The 19,563-nt window shown below is 33.8% G+C and overlaps 1 protein-coding gene across 1 annotated transcript in view; it reads right to left on the bottom strand.

Annotated features, from left to right (window-relative positions):
* NBEA (neurobeachin) overlaps positions 1-19,563 on the bottom strand; it is an 817,699-nt gene that overhangs the window by 283,866 nt on the left and 514,270 nt on the right. Inside the window, exon 38 of the mRNA XM_081128332.1 lies at positions 697-821. Within this exon, the coding sequence (XP_080984458.1) occupies positions 697-821 (125 nt within the window). The remainder of the gene's footprint in view (positions 1-696; positions 822-19,563) is intronic.

Genomic DNA, 19,563 nt, shown 5'->3' with positions numbered 1-19,563 from the left:
AATGTGATAGTTGATAATATCTTTAATATGGAATAATCTTTCTCAAACTTTATTTGCAACCCACTGAAGGGTTAAATGAGCATATTTATAGCAGGATTTATTACATTTTTAATAAAAAGAATAGAATAGGATTAAAATAGAGCATGCCATGTAATGAGATTATTAAGAAGATATTTGTTTCATTTAAATACAAGTTTGTTCATATATAAAAAAGTATACATGTGTATACATATTTCATGTATGCATGTGTATTCACACAGTATACATATGCATGTGTATATACACACACAGGCATGCAAATATAGGTAAAATATATATGTCTGAGTACATGAGTACCAACAGTATATATATTTTTCACCTTAGGTCCTGGTCACCAAAGTTCAAAAGACACTGAAAAATAAGCTGATTATATTCTTGTTGTAGGCTGTATGAAAAGAATATTGGGTAATAACCGACTACATAGAGTCTTTTAATGTCTTAGAAAGAAGTTGAAGGATATAAAGTACACCCAGAGGGGAAAATATTGACTGTATTCAGTGTAGCCTACATGATGCTAAAGGATAAAGCAGAGCATATTTCTGACTTATGACATGAGAATTTGAAATGCTAGTGAAAAAAATGACTTATCAAACAAGAAATATAATGGTATCACCTTACATCTATAAGTATTTTTGTGTAAGAGACATTGGCACTCACCATACTCTACTGTAGCTTTGAGCAATGCTTCAGCATGAGTGGAGCCAAATGCATTACGAACAAATCGTCTCCTTCGACGAAGATCATCTTCCCAGTAATCCAAACGCCAGAAATCATGTAATTGGCTAAGAATGGGAAAATAAAGAAACAATAATCACTTACTAACAATGTAGAACTGGAAATACATTTTTTCTGTAAAATTAAATATTTCTTTGGTGTCACTGGAAAATTAAGGTAATTTTTGAAATATTTATATTTTACAATTGTTGTCTGTATATATATGTTTACAAATGAACAAAACTTAAAATAGTAACATTCTCTAATTTAGGCCTTATAACATGCAACTCTGCTTTCTTTTTAATGTTCTTCCTTTTATTAAAAAAAATCATGGGGAGCTAAGTAACAAATGTAGCATCAAATTACAAGTATTAATGGCGGTTTGCATTCTTTTACACTGCTTTTAACAAGGCTTGTAAATCACAGGATAGACCTCACTACTAATACTGTGTAATTTAATGATCTTGTTTTCTTAGTAGACTGAATTAAGAACTATAAAATATTGCTCACTTGGATTTGGTGGAACAATGATTAAAATAACATGCTGAAATATTCATTGAAATAATTCCCTGCTGCCCAGAGCAACCTGAGAAAAGTGCAGTTTTATCCATTATTAATAATACTGAATTAGGGCTGCACAAATTCCAGTATATGGTAATTGTTTTGGTAAATTATTATTCTAATGCTAGCAGAGTCCTTGGACGATTTTAGAGCTTTCAGCTAATATAAAACTTTAACAATCATGGCTATCATTGGGTAACATTGTCTAAACTGTGTTACATTCTAAACCAATATTAAAAATATGTTTGACATGCCAGAAACTACTGAATTATGTTCATTACATATGAATGGAACATTTCATGATATCTTTTTTTTCCAATTTAATTTCAATACAAATTGGTGATAAATGCCACTGCTTGAGAAGTCTGTTTTTTCTCTATATAGTATTTGGAGTAATTAACTTTTAAAAAATTTATTTTATTATTTTTATTTTTTTTTAATTTAGGGAGAGATTAAGCAAAGAACTTATATGCATAAGTGCATAACCCATGGACATAGACAATTTAATGGGGAAGGCCTGGAGTAGTTAACTTCTGAAAAGTATTTCAGATTTTATAGCTATATAATTTTGTTTTCTATAACTTAATTATAAAATATAATGTAAGGGATATAGAAAGGGCATTAAAATTATAAGCACTTGCAGTATATTTTAATACACTTGATTTTCTAAACATCATTATAATTACTCAATTTTTGTCAAAATAATGATTACCTGACGAATAATTGTTACAAGCAGTGTAATTCTGTTATTAATTTAAGATAGGATAATTTCTATCCTTATAAATACAGAGTTATCCTAGTGGTTTAAGGAAATCCATACTAAAATCTTGCTATAAAGAGTTTCCTTAAGTGTATATTAAAATTAAGCAACTTAAGTCACTAGGAGAGACTGGAAATCTAATGTTTCCTCGAATTCTAACCATAGACATACTTTTCTCTATTCCTTCCATTAAGTGCAACTGAAAAAATTTGGGCATTATATATAAAACATTGGACAACACTGGACATTATATATAAAACAAACATAACACGATTCTGGAAGATGGACAACAGAAGAAGATTGGCTAAGGACCTTGGGGCCTAAGAAACAACACAATGATGAGTTTCCTGGGCAATCTTTGACCTTGAGACAAAAAGGTCAGCAACCAATTAGCCAATGGGTTCAGACCAAAAAAAAGCCCCCAACAAAAGCCTCTTTCTCTAGCCAAAGGACCGGGAAAGGGGCAATCTAGGAAGACAGAAAATTTTTAGATGACAACTTATACACTTTTGCCAAACACCACAGATAAACTGTGACCCCAACCTACCCACACTAACAAAAGATGAATGGGAAGTCTAGATGTGAAACCTCATGAAGGTGTAATGAGATGCCCTAATACCCTTACTAGGTTGGTATCAGAGAAGGCCAAATATGGATCTAGGGCTTTCATTTCTGCTGGCTGGTAACAAGGTGCCCCACTCTCAAGCAGCCAGTGGAGACCATGTGGAGATCTTGGAATTCTACCCCCATTGAACAATTATGAGGATCCTTCCCTCTCCCCACTAACCAGCAACAATGGGGCCATCCCCACCAGTGGACAATAGGTGAGGAGCTAGAACTCCCACCCTGCCAGGCAGTAATGAGGAGCCGCCCACTCCGTGGATGTCAATGGAGAGGAAGTGGGAAACAGATTCCTACTTCTACTTGTCAGTGAAGAGGGAGTGACCCCTACTTCTCCTCATGGAGTAACATCAGAGTAAGCCAACTAAAACAGAAGGCTTAAATGAGATAAAACATACCTCAGAAAATGTCCTGGTTTCAATCTCAAATTACTTATACAAAGAATGTGGAAGATCTCAAATAGAATATAAAGGAACATCAATAGATGCCAATGGTGAGATGATGGGAATGTTAGAATTTTCTGACAAGAATTTCAAATTAGCCCATGATAAAAATGTTTCACGAGCAATTATGAATCTGTTTGAAACAATTTTTAAAAAATAGAAATATAGCAAAAAAATCCAAAAGTTTTTGCAAAAAAAAAAAGATGTAAAAATAGTACTAAATGGAAATGTTACAAATGACACATACAATAACCAAAATAGAAAGCTCAGGAGGTGGGGTCAACAGCAGAATGAAAGGGACCAAGAAAGAATTAGTTAACTGAAAAACAGAACAATAGAAATTATCCTGTCTGAACAACAGAGAGAAAACAGACTAAAAAATAAAAATAAAAATAAAAATGAACCGATCATCATGGATATAAATGGATTATAACATAACATTTGGGTCACTGGAGTCCTGGAAAGAGATAAGAATGAGAGCAGCACTAAAATAGTACCTGAAGAAATGATGGCTGAGTACTTCCCTAATTTTTCAAAAACAAACAAACAAACAAACAAACAAACACCCCCCCCCAAAACATACAGGTGCAGATTTAAGAATTTGACCATTCCAAACATAAGAAACTCAAAAAAATTCATGCCAATGCACATTATAATTAAACTTCTGAAAACTAAGAACAAAGGAAAATCTTAAAAAACAGTAAAAGAAAAATGACATTTCACTTATAGAAGTAAAACAATTAGAATGACAGCATATTTCACATTAAAAGCTATAGTGGCCAGAGGAAGTGACAAAATATTTATTATGTGCTGAAAGAAAAGAATTGTCAACCCAGAATAATACAACCAGTAAAAGCACCCTTCAGAAAGAAAGGAGAAATGAAGATACTTTCAGATAAAGAAAAACAAAGTATTTGGTACCATCAGAGCTAAACTAAAAGAACGGCTAACAGCAGTCCTGTAAACATGAAGCAATAAAAGAAACATTGGAACACCAGGCAGAAGAAAGAACACAATAAGCAAAATATGAGTAAATATAATAAGCTTTCATTTTCCTCCTGAGTTTTCTCAATTATGTTTTACTGTAGAAGCAAAATGTATGACACTGACGTTCTAAGTGTATAGAGAGGTAATATTGAAGACAAATATAAATGAGAGAGGCTAAAGGGATGTAAAGGAAGGTGAATTTTCTATACTTCACTTTGGTAAAATGATACCACCCACAGACTGTGCTAAGCTATATAATATATAATGTAATAATTAGAGCAACCACTAAAAAGCTATACAAAAATATATATTAAAAACATAGTTAATGAACCACCAGAAAGAGAAACTAAGAAAACAATCCCATTTACAACCGCATCAAAAAGAACACAGGCACCTCCACTTTCTGAAAGTTTGTGTTAAGCCCTCTGTTTTCATAACAGACCTACACTAGTACGGTAACGGCTTTTTTTTTCATAAAAGCAAAAATCCTCTTTGAATTTCTTTCAGTTAATGAAAACATGTAACAATGTAGGCCCTTTGTAAAATCGAGTGGCATAAGGCAATCTTTGAAAAGCAGGAGATACTCTTTGCTTTAGCCATTTGGCTTAGGAAAGGTTTCATAGAAGCACTCTACTTTCAGATAATGGGGGGAATCTGTAACATATCTAGGAATTAATTTAACCAAGGAGGTTATGTACCTGTGAAATGAAAACTATATTTTTGTGTATGGTGTAAGTTGGTGGTCTAGTTTCATAAACTCAAAATGGATAAAAGACTTCAATGTAAGTCTTTTTTATGGTTTCACATAAAAAGCCTAGAAGAAAACGTAGGCAGCAAAATATCAGACATTTCAAGTAGCAGAATTCTCACTGATACAATGCCTAGGGCAAGAGAAACGGGGAAAAATAAACAAATGGAACTACATCAAAAGAAAAAGCTTCTGCACAGCAAAAAGAACCATCAATAAAATGAAAAGGGAAAGCACTATATGGGAGAACATATTTGCCAATGATACATCTGATAAGGGGCTAATTTCCAAGATATCTAAGGAACTCATACAACTCAACAAAAGGAAGACAAATAACCCAATGTAAAAATGGGCAAAGGACCTAAATAGACATTTTTCCAAAGAGGACATACAAATGACCAAGAGACAAAGGAAAAAATGCTCCACACCACTAATCATCAGAGAGATGCAAATTAAAACAACAATGAGGCATCACCTCACACCTGTCATAATGGCTACCATCAACAAGTGAACAAACAAGTGCTGGAGACAAGTGCTGGCAAGGATGTGGAGAAAAAGGAACCCTAGTACACTGCTGGTGACTGGTGCAGTCACTATGGAACAACAGTGTGGAGTTTCCTCAAAAAATTAAAAATAGAACTGCCCAGTGATCCAACTCCTAGGAAAATATCCTAAGAATCCTGAAACACCAATCAGAAAGAATATATGCACCCTGATGTTCATAGCAGCGCAATTTACAACAGCTAAGATCAGGAAACAGCCCAAGTACCCATCAGTCGATAAATGGATTAAAAAACTTGTGGTACATTTACACCATGGAATACTATGCAGTTGTAAAAAAGAAGGATCTCTTACCCTTTGAGAGAGCGTGGAGGGACCTGGAGAGTATTATGCTAAGTGAAATAAGTCAGTCAGAGAAAGACATGTATACATGATCTCACTTATATGGAGAATCTAATGAACAAAATAAGCTGATGAACAAAATAGATCCAAAGACATTGAAGCATGAAACAAACTGACGTATTTCAGAGTGAAAGGGGGTGGAGCAGTGGGGAGAGATTAATCAAAGAACTTATATGCATATATGCATAGCCCATGGACAGACAATAGTGCTGGGAAGGCCTGGGGAGGGGGTAGGAATGGGGTACAGGGGTTCAATGGGGGAAAAAGGAGACATTTGTAATACTTTCCACAATAAAGATAAACTAAAAACCAAAAGAAAACCGTAAGACAATGATGAAAGAAACTGAAGAAGATATAAATAAATGGAAAGATATTCCATGCTCATTGATTGGAAGAATTGATATTGTTAAAATGTCCATACTACCTCAAGCAATCTACAGATTCAATGCAATCTCTATTAAAATTCCAGTGGCACTTTTGCAGAAATAGGATAAACAATCCTAACATATGATGGAACCACAAAAGACTCAAATAGCCAAAGCAATCTTGAAAAAGATCAAAGCTGGGGATATCATATTGCCTAATTTCAAACTGTATCACAAAGCTATAATAATCAAAAGAGTACAGTACTAGCATAAACACAGACCCACATAGATTGACACCATAAGCATAGTCAACAAAAGCAAAAATAAACAAGTGGGACTACATGAAACGAAACGGTTTCTGCACAGCAAAGGAAGCCATCAACAAAATGAACAGGCTTAATGGGAGAAAAATGAACTGACTTAATGGGAGAAAATTTTGCAAATAATATATCTGATAAGAGGATAACATTAAAAAATATAATAAAAACTCATAAAATTTTCTCTGGCCAGTGTGGCTCAGTTGGTTAGAGAGTCATCCCATACCCCAAAAGGTCGTGGGTTCGATTTCCAGTCAGGGCACATACCCTGGTTGTGGGTTTGGTCCCCGGTTGGGGTGCTTACAAGAGGCAACCTATCGATGTTTCTCTCTCACATTGATGTTTCTCCTCTCTCTCTCTCTCACCCCCTTCTTCTTTCTAAATTAAAAAAAAACATTCTCTGGTGAGGATTAATAAAAACCACACTCATAAAACTCAACAGCAAAACAAACAAATGAACAAACAAAAAATCTCAAACAGCCTGATTAACAGACTATCTAACAAATCATGTATAGATCGCCAACATGTACATGGAAAGGTGCTCAACATCACTAATAACAGAAAAATGCAAATCAAAACCACAACGAGATATCACTTCACACAAATATAAAGGTTATTATAAAAAAAGACAATAAATAACAAGTGTTGATGACCATGTGAAGAAAAAGGAACCATTGTGCATTGTTGGTGGGAATGTAAATTGGTACAGTCATGATGGAAAACAGCACAAAGGGTCCTCAAGAAGAAAAATAGAACTACAATATGATCCAGCAATTGCACTTCTGGGTATTTATCCGAAGAAAATGAAAACACTAACTCAAAAAGATATATGTACCCCTATGTTCAGCATCATACACACACACACACACACACACACACATATATACATATATATATATATACACACACATACATATAGCCTTTAAAAATCTATATACACATACATACACACACAATGGAATATTATTCAGATACACAAGAAAAGGAAATCACATTACAATATTAAGACAAAACAAAATGAACAAAAAATCATAACGGCCAAATCAAAATGGAACTAAAAAAATGTTCAAGAAACCCACAGGAAGGCAAGAAAAAAACTATACAGAAACAAAATAAAATGGAGAACAAACAAAAAGAGAAATAATGCTTCAGAAAGAATACTTTCTACAATAAATCCACTACAAATATAATGATATAGTCAGGTTGAAAGTAAAAGAATAAAATAGATATATCATTCAAATATTAATCAAAGGAAAGCAAGAGTTGCTATATTATTCTCAGATAAACATATACATCAGAGAAAATAAAATTCCTACAGACAAAGAGAGACTTTATCTAATGATAGAAGAGTCAATCTATAAAGATACCAATCCCAAATGAGTATGTACCAAATAACAGAGCTGCAAAATATGTCAAGCAAAAACTGATAGAACTGAAAGAAGAAAGAGACAAATATACAACTACCCAAAAATGTATACAGACACTTTTTTAAAAAGTTATCTTTCACATGATCTCGCTTATACATGGAATCTAACAAACTTAATAAACTGATGAACAGAATAGATTCAATGACATGGAAGCATAGATGAGACTGATGAATGTCAGTGGGATGGAGGAGGGCGGGTGGGTGGAGGGTGAGAGAGTAACCAAAGAATTTATGTGCATATATACACAACCCAAGGACATGGACAATGGTGGGGAGAGGGAAGGATCCTCATAATTGTTCATTGGGGAGAAAAAGGGACATCTGTAATATTTTAAACAATAATAAAATTAAAAAAAAAGTTATCTTTATTGTTGAATGTATTACAAATGTCCCCCTTTTTCCCCCCATTGATCCCCTCCACCTATACCCCTTCCCCCAGGCCTTCACTACACTATTGTCTGTGTCCATGGGTTATACATATATGCATGTAAGTTCTTAAGTTAACAGACACTTTGAATAATTTTAAAGGCAGTTTTTATTAAAACACATTTCATTTCCAAAATTGAGCTATTGGCTGTTAAAGTGTGCATACATTTTTTGGATATATATATATACATATATATGTATATATATATCACCTACAAAAATTTTGACAAGGATATAGAGCATGATGAACAACATTTTTAGAATACCCCAAACAACAACAGCAGAATACACATTGTTTTCAATTGCCTATGAAATATATACCAAGATAGACCATACCCTGGGCCATAATATAAATCTAACTAATTTTAAAGAATTGAAATCACACAGTATACTCCCCTACAAATATGTAATAAAAATATAACTATTTATTAGTCATAAAATAATTCTCAAAGGAAAACAATACATTGAACTGAAGGAAAAATATGATTAAAATATCAGAATTTGTGGGACACAGTTAAAGCTGTACTGACAGGATATTTATAGTACTAAATGCATACATTAAAAAAGATAAAATAGTTCAAGTAAATAATCTAAACTCCCACTTTTAGAACACAGAAAAAGGAGAGCACAGCAAGCAGAAGGAAGGAAATAACAGTAGAAATCAATGAAACAAAACAGAAAAACAATAGAGAAAATTAATAGGACAAAAAGCTGGTTCTTTGGAAAGATCAATAAAATTGAAAAAGAAAAAAGAGAGAAGACACAGATGACCAATATCAGAAATAAAACGGAATAGCACTATAGACCCTAAAGACCTCAAAAAAAGCATAACAAAATACTATGAAAGGCTCCACACATATAAATTTGACAGCTTAGAGAAAATGGACCAATTCCTCAAGTACAAGCTATCACAGCTCACTCAATATGAATAGATAATATGAAATAGAAAATACAACTATTCAGAAAATTTAAAATATTACTTAAAACTCCACCCCCCTCCCCAAAACCACCACCACCACCACCAAACCACAAAATAAAACAGAAAAACTTCAGGTCCAGATGGTTTCAATGGAAAATTCTATCAAACCTTTAAAAAGAATTAACCCTAATTATACATGATTTCTTGTAGAAAATAGAAGAGGAGGAAATATTTCTTAATTAATTTTATGGCTAGTATCTTACCAATACAAAAATTAAAGACAGTACAAATGGAAAATCTACAGACTAATATTCCTTATAAGTAGTCACAAAAGTTCTTAACAAACTTTTGGCAAATAGAATATAGGAATATGTAATAAAAGTTTTACATGATGACCAAGTGGAGTTTATTCTAAGGGTGGAAAGCTGGTTCAGTTTTTGAAAATTAACCAATATAATCTACCATATTAACAGCTAAAGAAGAAAAGCCATGTAATCATATTAATCAATATAGAAAGAAATTTGACAAAATTTCAAAGCCATTCATGATTAAAAAAATCTTCAGAAAAAAAAGGAATAAAGGGCAACTTCCTCAACCAAATAAAAGCAACTATAAACATAGAGCTAAAATTATACTTAAAGGTGAAAGACTAAATGATTTCCTGTAAAACAAGGAACAAGGCAAAGATATCTGCTCTCACCACTCTTATTCAACACAGGACTGAAATTTCTAAGCCATGCAGTAAGGTGATGAGAGAGAGAGAAGAGAGAGAGAGGGAGGGAGAGAGAGAGAGGGAGGGAGGGCTAAAAGGAAAGGAAGAAATAAAACTGGAGAGTACTGCAGATGACATGATTGTCTATGAAGAAAAAGCACAAAAATCTATCAAAAACTTCTAGAACTAATGATTGAGTTTAGCAAGGTCGTAGGACACAAGAAAAACATACGGATATCAATTGTGTTTCTACATGCTAGCACAAACACATGGAAACTGAAATAAAAATATAATTTTAAATTACTATAAAAAGAGAACTACTTAGGTATAAATCTAAGAAAAGATGTACAAAACTTGTGTAATGAAAAATATACAATATTAATAAAATAAATCAAATATCTAAGTAAAATGGAAAGGCACACCATCTTCAAGGATTCAAAGATGCAATATAGTAAAGTTATCGATTTTCCCCAAATTGATATACAGGTTTAATATAATTTCTCTCAAAATTCCAGCAAGAGTTTCAGTAAATACAAACAGGATTATTCTCAAATTTATAGAAGGAAAAAGTGGGGAGAAGTAGTCTACCTGATTGTAAGAATTATTATATATTTACAGCAATTGAGACTGTATGATAAGGCCTAGGGATAGACACATAGATTAATGAAACAGACTAGAGAACCGAGAGAAAGAGACCCACACAAATATGCCCAACTGATTTTGACAAAGGTGAAAAACAAACTCAATGGAAGAAAGATAGCTTTTCAATGAATTGTGCTGGAGCAATTCAACATCCATAGGCAAATAAACAAACAAACAAAAACCCTGACCTAAATTTCACACCTTATACAAAAATTAACTAAAAGTGGATCAGAAACAAGTAATTCTAAAACTATTATAATTTTATAAAAATAAAGAAAAAACAACTGGGGATAGGGCTAGGTAAAGAGTTCTTATATTGACCCCAAAAGCACAAGCCATCAAAGGAAAAAATAACTGGGATTCAGAGAAATTAAAAACTCTTGCTTTAAAGATGAAAATGTTAAGAGGATGAAAAGAGTGGGAGAAAATATTTGCAAACCATATATCTGAAAAAGGACTAGCATCTAGAATACATGAATTCTGAAACCCAACATTAAAAAAGCAAACTATACAATTAGAACATGGGCAAAAGACATGAAGAGACATTTCACTAAAGAAGATATAAAGATGGCAGATATACACAGGAAAAGATGCAGAACATCATTAGCCATTAGAAATAGGCAAATTAAAACCACAGTGAGATATCACTACACTTCTTATCAGAATTGCCAAAATAAAAGATAGAGACAGCACCAAATGGTGTTAAGAACATGGAGAAAATGGATAAGTCATTCATGGCTGGTGAAATAGAAATAGTACAGACACTGGAAAACAATTTGGTAGTTTCTTAAAAAAACTAAACATGTAACTACCATTTGACCCAATAATTTTACGCATGGGCATTTACCCTATAAAAACAAAAACAATGTTCACACAAAAACATGTACACAAATGTTTCTAGCAACTTTATTTGTAAGACTTCTAAATTGGAAACAACTCAGACGTCCAGTGTACTTAAAAAAACAAAAAACACACAAAACAAAAAAAAAGTATTGTTAATGTTAAAATCTACCAATAGCCTCTTTATTTCAAATGTCTTTTCTGTGTTTTGTTCTACTTTAAATTGCTTACCCTTTACCTTTGCAGACTAAAAAACGTACTCATCTAAATTCAACAAGTAAATAATACACTTCTTGATTCATAATACAAACTTAAAGCACAAATAACAAAGACAAATATTCATGTATAGTTTCTAAAATCCAAAATCCATCCCTCCCCCTTTTTTTTTGTGTGTGTGTGGGTAATAGTGTTTGAGAATATTTGGATATTTGTTCTTCTAGTACTTTTCCTATTATCTATGTGTAAATTATCCTAGATTGCTGAGAGTCAGTCTTTGATCATATTTGGGGTTTTCAATATTCAAACAGGCAAACCCTTTTAAAGAGCCTTCTGTTCCTTCTGAACCATCCTTGTCTTACTGTTTTTAAAGATGGCAGAACTGAGTATAGATGAAATAATAGGCACTGAAAGTTGTGTTTTCTTTGGATCATCTTCTAAAATTACTGTTAGTCCTCAAGCAATAGGCCAATCCCACAGGTATTGTTACCTAGACTGTGATGGGAACAGCGCCTCTGAACTTACAAAATTGTGCCAGCAGTACTTTCCTTGCTGTCCTCCTTCTAAATCTACTGTAGTGTGGCAGGAAGTGGTTTTCTAGACTCTTCACCCACTTTCCTTTTTTCCTTCTCTTCTCAAACCCTAACGGAAAAAATAACTTTCCTTCGTGCCATCTCTCCTTTCTTTTTTATTATAATTACTTACTGAGAGATATCTCAATGGTAGTAAGAAAAATACTGGTTTGTTTTTATAGATGCTCCATTCTGATGAGTCTGAAAACCCTAACTAAAGAGACCCAAGAAAATTCCACAGAAAGCTGGTAGGAGCACCTCTGCGGCCCTAACCTAATATACCCTGGAAGCCATGTTCCTGGAGGGTGGAGAAGACAGAGGGTAGAAGACACAATCTAGGGACAGATGGGACTAGAGGAAGTTCACAAAAGCTTGATTATTTGGGCTAATTGAATACTTTGTAGGAAAACTAAAGCAAAACTGTGGACTCCTGGATCGAGGCAGAAGACTGCCTTTTCCCTGGTAAATGGCTATAATCTTTACCATTGTGAGACCCGACAGAGTACAATAGTTTTGTAGGCTACACCTGTGCTCACTCCAGATTTAGGTCTTTCTGGCATCTGTCTCATAGTTTTGTGTTGTTCCTTTGCCCTATCTGCTCCTGCTCTCCCTTCCACTTTTGGGGGTATGTGTTTTCCCACTCACAATGGTTTCTTTTTTGATAACATTTTTTTCTATTCTATTTTCACAATTATGTTTAAAACCTCTCACAAATATTGAAAGTTATTTCTTTGTTGAATTCCTGGTCATGTGACTTGTACTTTTTCGCCAAAATTTTTGAAATCTGCTTTTCTACATGACATATCTAACATTCCCATTATTAAAAAGAAATATGTGGTAATTTATTCATCACTAATCTATGGATTACTGTTATGGGCCCACAAAGTTCCTGCCATGGTGTGCAAAATATGTACATATGCATTTTGGGGGAAGAGATCCGCAGTTTTAACAGAATTTTCTTAAAACAGTTTCTGATACAAAAATGCTTAGAAATATTGGTAGGAGCATATAAATAATTGTGTCCCCATTTTTCTGATTGATTATACTGTTTACCAGTAAGTCACGAATCATTACAGGTTCTTCTGTTGGCAGGACGATATGTCTACAAAAACTTATGTTCCAACACTATTATATTGGGCATTTATGCCAGCTTACCAATCTAGGAAATCATTACTCTGTTTCCTCTTCAAACTTATTTCCTTCTCTCCTTCCTTTAATGTTTCCATTCAAAAAGATACTTACTGAGCACTTATCCTGTGAAGATATATATATTTTACAGCATAATGATAGGACGCATTTCCTTCCCTTTTATCCTCACTTACACGTTCCTCACTCTGTTTTCCCACTGAAGTTCATCAATATTACACATCCATGGATGCTTTAACTAAATTGTTCCTCTATCAATCTTTCCATTTAACATTTGAGCATAATAAAATATACTTTGCCAAATTCTTCTGCAACATGTGAGACACTGGAAAAAAGCAATCTATTATTAGACTACTCTAATAAGTTTTTAAAGAGTCATTGTATATGTGATTGTTATTAATAATTTGTAAGTACATCAAAAAATTTACTCTGTGATATGCCTATTTAGGTCAGTATATTTTGTTTTCTCTGAGAGTTTCATTTCATACCACAGGTTAGGTTTACAAGCACTTGTCTTCATAAAGGAGGTCTAATTTAGATTCCTGTACTTGGAGATCAGCCAGGTAAGCAAATTCATGCACCACTGGGCTCTCATCTCCACAGATGCACAGGCAGTCATGCTTCAGCTGAAGTTCTGTTTGAATTTGCTAGTTTATCGCTGTTATACTCTCATATACTACCTCTAATAATGTCAAGTAGGAGGGTGAATGTGATAACATATGTACATTTCTATTTATCATCTATCTATCATCTATCTATCTATCTATCTATCATCATCTATCTATCTATCTATCATCATCATCTATCATCTATCTATCTATCATCTATCTATCTATCTATCTATCATCATCTATCTATCTATCTATCATCATCATCTATCATCTATCTATCTATCATCTATCTATCTATCTATCTATCTATCTATCATCTATCATCTATCATCATCTATCTATCTATCTATCTATCTATCATCTATCTATCTATCTATCTATCATCTATCTATCTATCTATCTATCTATCTATCTATCTATCATCTATCTATCTATCTATCTATCATCTATCTATCTATCTATCTATCTATCTATCTATCTATCTATCTATATCATCTATCATCTATCTATCATCTATCTATCTATCTATCTATCTATCAACTATCTATCTATCTATCTATCTATCTATCTATCTATCTATCTATCATCTATCTATCTATCTATCTATCATCTATCTATCTATCTATCATCTATCTATCTATCATCTATATCTATCTATCTATCATCTATCTATCATCTATCTATCTATCTATCTATCTATCTATCTATCTATCATCTATCTATCATCTATCTATCTATCATCTATCTATCTATCATCATCTATCTATCTATCTATCTATCTATCTATCTATCTATCTATCTATCTATCTATCATCTATCTATCATCTATCATCTATCATCTATCTATCTATCATCTATCTATCTATCTATCTATCTATCTATCTATCTATCTATCTATCTATCTATCTATCTATATCATCTATCTATCATCTATCTATCTATCTATCATCTATCATCTATCATCTATCTATCATCTATCATCTATCTATCTATCATCATCATCATTATCTATCTATATCTATCATCTATCTATCATCTATCAATCTATATCTATCTATCTATCTATCTATCTATCTATCTATCTATCTATCTATCTATCTATCTATCTATCATCTATCTATCTATCTATCTATCTATCTATCTATCTATCTATCTAATCTATCATCATCTATCATCTATCTATCATCTATCTATATCTATCTATCATCTATATCTATCATCTATCTATCTATCATCAATCATCTATCATCTATCTATGTCTTTATAGCCTTGTTTTTGTCTTTCATGACTGAATTATAGAAATACTGAGATCATATATATGTTTTGTTCATGAATGTAGTTTTATGAGTACAGTGTATAACTGCTGGGAAAAAGTAGGTAAACAGCCAATAATTAGTAGAGGGAAGATTCCCAGTTAAGTTGTATCATAATGTTACTATTGATGTAATGTTGTTAATTAAATGAAATTTGGTATTATTTTAGCATAAATAGAGTTCAGGAAATCATAATTTTTCTCCATATAATTACTGTTAATTACATTTTAGATTCTTGGAAATGAGCTCAATTTTCTTAAAAGGTATTGCTCCTTCGCCTCCCAAGAAAGGATCACCTTCATAAGCTAGCGGAAAATCTAAATTTATGTGGTAAAGCATGGCTGAACTATTAAGTGGTTAATTTGTTTTTGGCAACAAAAAGTATACAATGGAACACAGACAAGAGTGAAAGAAACAAAGAAATATTTTGCTAGAAACAAACATAAAATACAGTGAGAAGTTTAATATCTAGTTGGCTAAAGAATGGGTGGTGGTAATCACTGAGGACAGGACTTCTATGCATGGCTTCTAATCCTGTTAAGAGCAAACAAAAACACAAATACAAACAGACAGACTAATAGTTAAAAACAGTTATCCTCTTCTCTGGACACACTGCAGATTGTATTTTCCCATCTGTTTTGAAACTAGGCATGCCTGTATGACTTTCCTCAGCCAATAAAATGTGAGCAGAAGTGAGTCTCTTCCTGACAAAAGTTTTAAGAGTCAATATTCCCTTCCTTCCACTGTAGTAATTAAATTATACATTGATATGGAATCTCCAGCATCTTGCATTCCTGAGTGATTTCAATGAGCAGAGCTTTCCTGCAGAACCATGCTGGAGACATGAGTGACAAACCTTTCTCATATTGAAACACTTAGATTTAAAGGTGGTATGTCAACTGTAGTATAATCTAACCCAAGAATTGAGTAAGTTACTAGAATAATAATACTTAAGAAGGGCCAATATTAACTGAGAGCTTATTGTGTACAGGTACTTTCTAAGCATGCAGTAATTGGTTCATTCTACATAAATTCCCTATGAGATAAATACTGTTATTAACCCATTTTTACAGAAGAAGAAATGGAGGCACAGAAGACATTAAGCAATCAGTCCAATATTATGCAACCAGTAGGTGGCAGAATACATATTTGTCTTCAAGCAATCTGATTTCCTAGCTTGTGCTATACTGTCTGTACTTTCAAAGAAAGCAATCAAGAAAATGAACTATCTTGAGGATGTTACACTGAAAGCACCAACACAGTTTCATGCTTCTTTATAACCAGAACTAATTACTGTGAATAGGAAAAAACAACTAGGAGGTATGTAGAGTACTGAGTGTGTATTATGCATTGCAGTCATTTACTCATCAAATATTTATCGAACTACTACTATGTGCCAGGCCATAGGCTAAATACTAAGTATCCATGGATGAATAACCAACATGATTTCTGCCTTTGAGCAGCTTTCAGTCTATTTCATAATGTAAATAAACAAATAAATTAATTAATGTGCAGATAAAACTGGCTCCATTTTAAAACAAATCCACTGGATTCCGTAACCTCCTCCTCCTCTTTTCCCTGTGAATTCTGGAATGTGCACAGAGGCCTTGAGTTAATCTTGAACCACTGCTAATCCTTTCTCCACCCTTTAGCCTTTCCTCAGGGCCTGGCTCATAGTAGGTGTTCAATAAGTATTTGGTGAATAAATGAATGAAATACACAATACACACACAGTACTCTACATACCTCATAGGTTTTTTGTTTGTTTGTTTTTCTCAGAGTAATTAGTTTTGGTTATAGAGAAACACAAACAGCTGTGTTGGTATTTTCAATGTAACATCTTCAAGGTAGTCTACTTTCTTGGTTGCTTTCTTTAAAGATACACGGTACTGCCCGGCTGGGAGTGGCTCAGTGGTTGAGCATCGGCTTAGGATACAGGAGATAGAAGTTTGATGCCCGGTCAGGGCACATGCCCGGGTTGCAGGCTCGATCCCTGGTTGGGGGTGTGCAATAGGCAGCTGATCAATGACTGTCTCATCATTGATGTTTCTATCTCTCTCTCTCTCCCTCTCCCTTCCTCTCTCTGAAATCAATAAAGATATATTAAAAACATTAAAAAAAAGATACAGGGTACTAAGAAATCAGACTGCTTGAGGACAAATACTTTTAATTCACCCAGGATCTGGGCCCTTTGTTCCCCTCGATCACCTTGCATTACTTTCGGAGTAATAGGTCCCTGTCTTGGGATATAAAATGGGTGGTCTGGGGGTGAACAGTGCAGGAATCATGTTTGTCCTGCTGCCACTTATGACTGCTCTCTGTCAATTCCATATTAAACTCTTTAAATCCACAGGCTGGACTTGTCTACATGTTCTTCGGCCCTTTGGCTCTGTCATTTGAGGCCCACTTTGCAAACAGAGAGTATTCACAAAACAATTAAACATATTTTGTGTTAAGGAAAGAGATGAAATACAGTAACAAAATGGTGGGACCAACTTACTGCATAGGTGAGCATGCAAGTACACAGATGTGAGCATGCTGACGACACATGATTATAAAAGATGTTGACAAAACAAATTGTGTATTTATTGGCACTCTTAGATCTCCTCCATAAGAAAAATCATCAGCTTGCTATTTAACATGTCTTGTGTCCTACTTAGTCAGTTCCTAGTGATATATATTACCTCAGTGCTGTGTGTGTATATGTGCATGCACTCATCCACACTATATCCATACCTATACATTTGACATATGTCTTAAGCCATTAATACTGTTCTGATTCTTTCCTATGTATTACTGGGCACTCCTTCCAAGGTCCTCTTTCTCCTGCTCTCTAATATTCTCTCTAACCTGAAGCTGTGTATCAGATCTGATAATTTAAATTAAAAAGTGATTGGAGAAGCTCCTGAAAAATCCATCTTTCCTGTCGTTGAAAAGCATACTCTCACATTCTAACATGGTAAAGTCATAGTACACAAAGACAAATCCTAGTCTTCAGCCAAATATTTTTTTTAAGTCAGGCTAGTTTTATTTCAACATGATTACTGAACCTGCAAGGAGACAGGGTTCCATAATCAGGATTCCAAACACTGTACTAGGGGTGCATCCCAACTTTTTGACTACATCATTTTTTGTCATGCATATCAGTGAGGAGGAGTTACTACTATGAATCACAATTCTTGCTAAACTCTCTGAAACATTTTGGATTCACAGTATAGGGAGATAGTGACAGATGAATGTACATAAATTGAACAAGGTTCCCAAACAACTATAATGAAGCTTTTGATAAAAACAATCAGTGAATATTATAAAAGTGTAGGTTAGACCACATAAACTATACTTAATAAACGAGAAAAGTTTTGTTAGCAACCAAATCAAACAGCTAAAGAAATGAAAAAGAAAGTGGGTAGGAAAGTAAACTTTCTGTCTAAAATTTTGTTTACCATATGGGTTTCTTATTTTGACCTGAGTTACAATCTAACTTTTTTTTTTAAATCCTCATCTAAGGATATGTTTTATTAATTTTAGAGAGAGAGGAAGGGAAAAAGAAACATTCATGTGAAAGAGAAACATCTATCAGTTGCCTCCCCTACAGGGGATCGAACCTGCAACCCTTTTGGTGTATGGTGAGGGTGAGCTACCTGGTGGGGGCAGGATCTAACTTTTTGGTTACATTGCTGCTCTCTCTAGATGAATCCATTTGTAGTGTCTGCCTTCCTTTATCCCTGAATTGTGTAGTGCAGTGACAATCCATTGTACTTCTTTGTATCACTTTTGCTCCTAATTTACTTTATCAGATAAAGGAAAAGGTAATGTCATTTGCTTCAAGTATGATAATATAACCTTAGTCACATAACTGGAAAAGAAAAACCCTTTGGCATAAAATATACTACAGAAGACAACTCTAAGTTTATTCACAATGAGCTTTGAAAAACCATGTTAATGTTATGCATTAATTTTAAAGGGGGGCATATTTATACTGTACGTTTGAAGGTAGATGCATGCCTATTTGATAAAGAGCAGACAAAATTGTTCAAGTGAAAATCTTTATTCTGGCCCGTCTGGGTGTGGCTCAGTGGTTGACCATTGACCTAAGATCCAGGTGATTGGGGTTCGATTCCTGGTCAGGGCACATGCCCGGGTTGCGGGCTCGATCCTCAGTCGGGGGCATGCAGGAGCAGCGGATCAATGACTCTCTCATCATTGATGTTTCTATTTCTCCTTCTCCCTCTCTTTTCCTCTCTCTGAAATCAATAAAGATATATTTAAAAAAAAAAAAATC

The sequence above is a fragment of the Miniopterus schreibersii genome, assembly GCF_964146895.1.
Source record: "Miniopterus schreibersii genome assembly, chromosome: 2".
In the NCBI taxonomy this organism is placed as follows: domain Eukaryota; kingdom Metazoa; phylum Chordata; class Mammalia; order Chiroptera; family Miniopteridae; genus Miniopterus; species Miniopterus schreibersii.
The sequence above is the reverse complement of the archived record's forward strand: the minus strand, read 5'-3'. Positions and strand labels throughout refer to the sequence as shown.